The sequence below is a fragment of the Octopus bimaculoides genome, chromosome 9 (genome assembly GCF_001194135.2).
Source record: "Octopus bimaculoides isolate UCB-OBI-ISO-001 chromosome 9, ASM119413v2, whole genome shotgun sequence".
NCBI lineage: Eukaryota > Metazoa > Mollusca > Cephalopoda > Octopoda > Octopodidae > Octopus > Octopus bimaculoides.
The window spans coordinates 16,411,264-16,412,507 of NC_068989.1; the positions used below are offsets into that span (position 1 = coordinate 16,411,264).

Here is a 1,244-nt window from a genome sequence, read left to right on the forward strand (position 1 = left end):
CTATATTTTTATGTTGAGCGCGTGTGTAAGAAATATAAAAGTTGCTAGAAACAACAGCCAAATCTCCCTTAAATCACACAAAGTAAACGGAATTTTAAAAATCTAATTACTGCACTGGAAAGTTCACATTGAGAAAATTCCATTGATGTAAAAATGTTTACGAAAAAGTGGAAAATGTGGATTTCTATAAACTTTTAAAAAGGCTTCACACAGACACACAACTTCAGCTTTATATATTAAGATATACACACACATACATGTGAGCGTATGTGTGCATATGGATATATATATATATATATCCACAATGTAGGCACGTAGTTTGGTGGTTGAGGTGTTGCACACATGACCATAATATTGTGGTTTCAATCTCTGGACTGGGCAATGTCTCGTGTTCTTGAACAAAACACTTTATTTTCTGATGCTCCAATCCACTCACCAGACATGAGTAATCCTGTGATATAGGATGAAGGCGTGTGTCGTTATGATTAGGGTATTCAGTTTAAGGTCGAGAGTTCTATTTCCGACGGCGCATTGAGTCCTTGAGCAAGGCACTTTATTTCTCGTTGCTCCTGTCTACTCAGCTGGCAAAAGTGAGTCGTACATACTTGTAATGAACTGGAACATTCGTCGCAGTGACAGACGGAGATTCAGATTATATTAACATCAGGAGCATTGAAAATGTATTCCCTTGTGCCTATAACGCAGGGATCCCACGAACTAACAACACACATACACACACAGACCTTGTGTGTGTGTTCGATTTTGTTTATTTACCTTGAGGTATTTCTAATTCATATTTGAATATATATACACAGAGAGAGAGACGGAGAGAGACAGAGACAGACAGACAGACAAACACACTGACAGACAGACAATGTCGAGAAAATCCTTTCTAATGTAGAGTCAAGAAGGCAATATATTCAGATAGAAAAGAAATATGAGAAAACGTCAAAAATTCAGCTTCTGTTTAATGCTATTGTCTGTTCTCTACCTTTTTCAGACGCATTCTGTCCTCTGTGCTACCATTAAAGTTGCTCCAGATTCCTATGTCTGTAAGTATATTAATCTTTTTAAGAATCCCACAATAAATAATAGCTTGAGTGTCTCTGCGTTAGAGATAGATAGATAGATAGATAGATAGATAGATAGATAGATAGATAGATAGATAGATAGATAGATAGATAGATAGATACTGAAGGAGAAATGTATGTGTGTGTATATATATATATATATATATAAATATA

The 1,244-nt window shown here is 35.5% G+C and overlaps 1 protein-coding gene across 1 annotated transcript in view; it reads left to right on the forward strand.

Annotated features, from left to right (window-relative positions):
* The window catches only part of LOC106869651 (peptidylglycine alpha-hydroxylating monooxygenase), a 19,570-nt gene that overhangs the window by 2,882 nt on the left and 15,444 nt on the right, over nucleotides 1-1,244 (forward strand). The window contains exon 3 of the mRNA XM_014915471.2: nucleotides 1,001-1,052. Coding sequence (XP_014770957.1) covers nucleotides 1,001-1,052 — 52 coding nt within the window. The remainder of the gene's footprint in view (nucleotides 1-1,000; nucleotides 1,053-1,244) is intronic.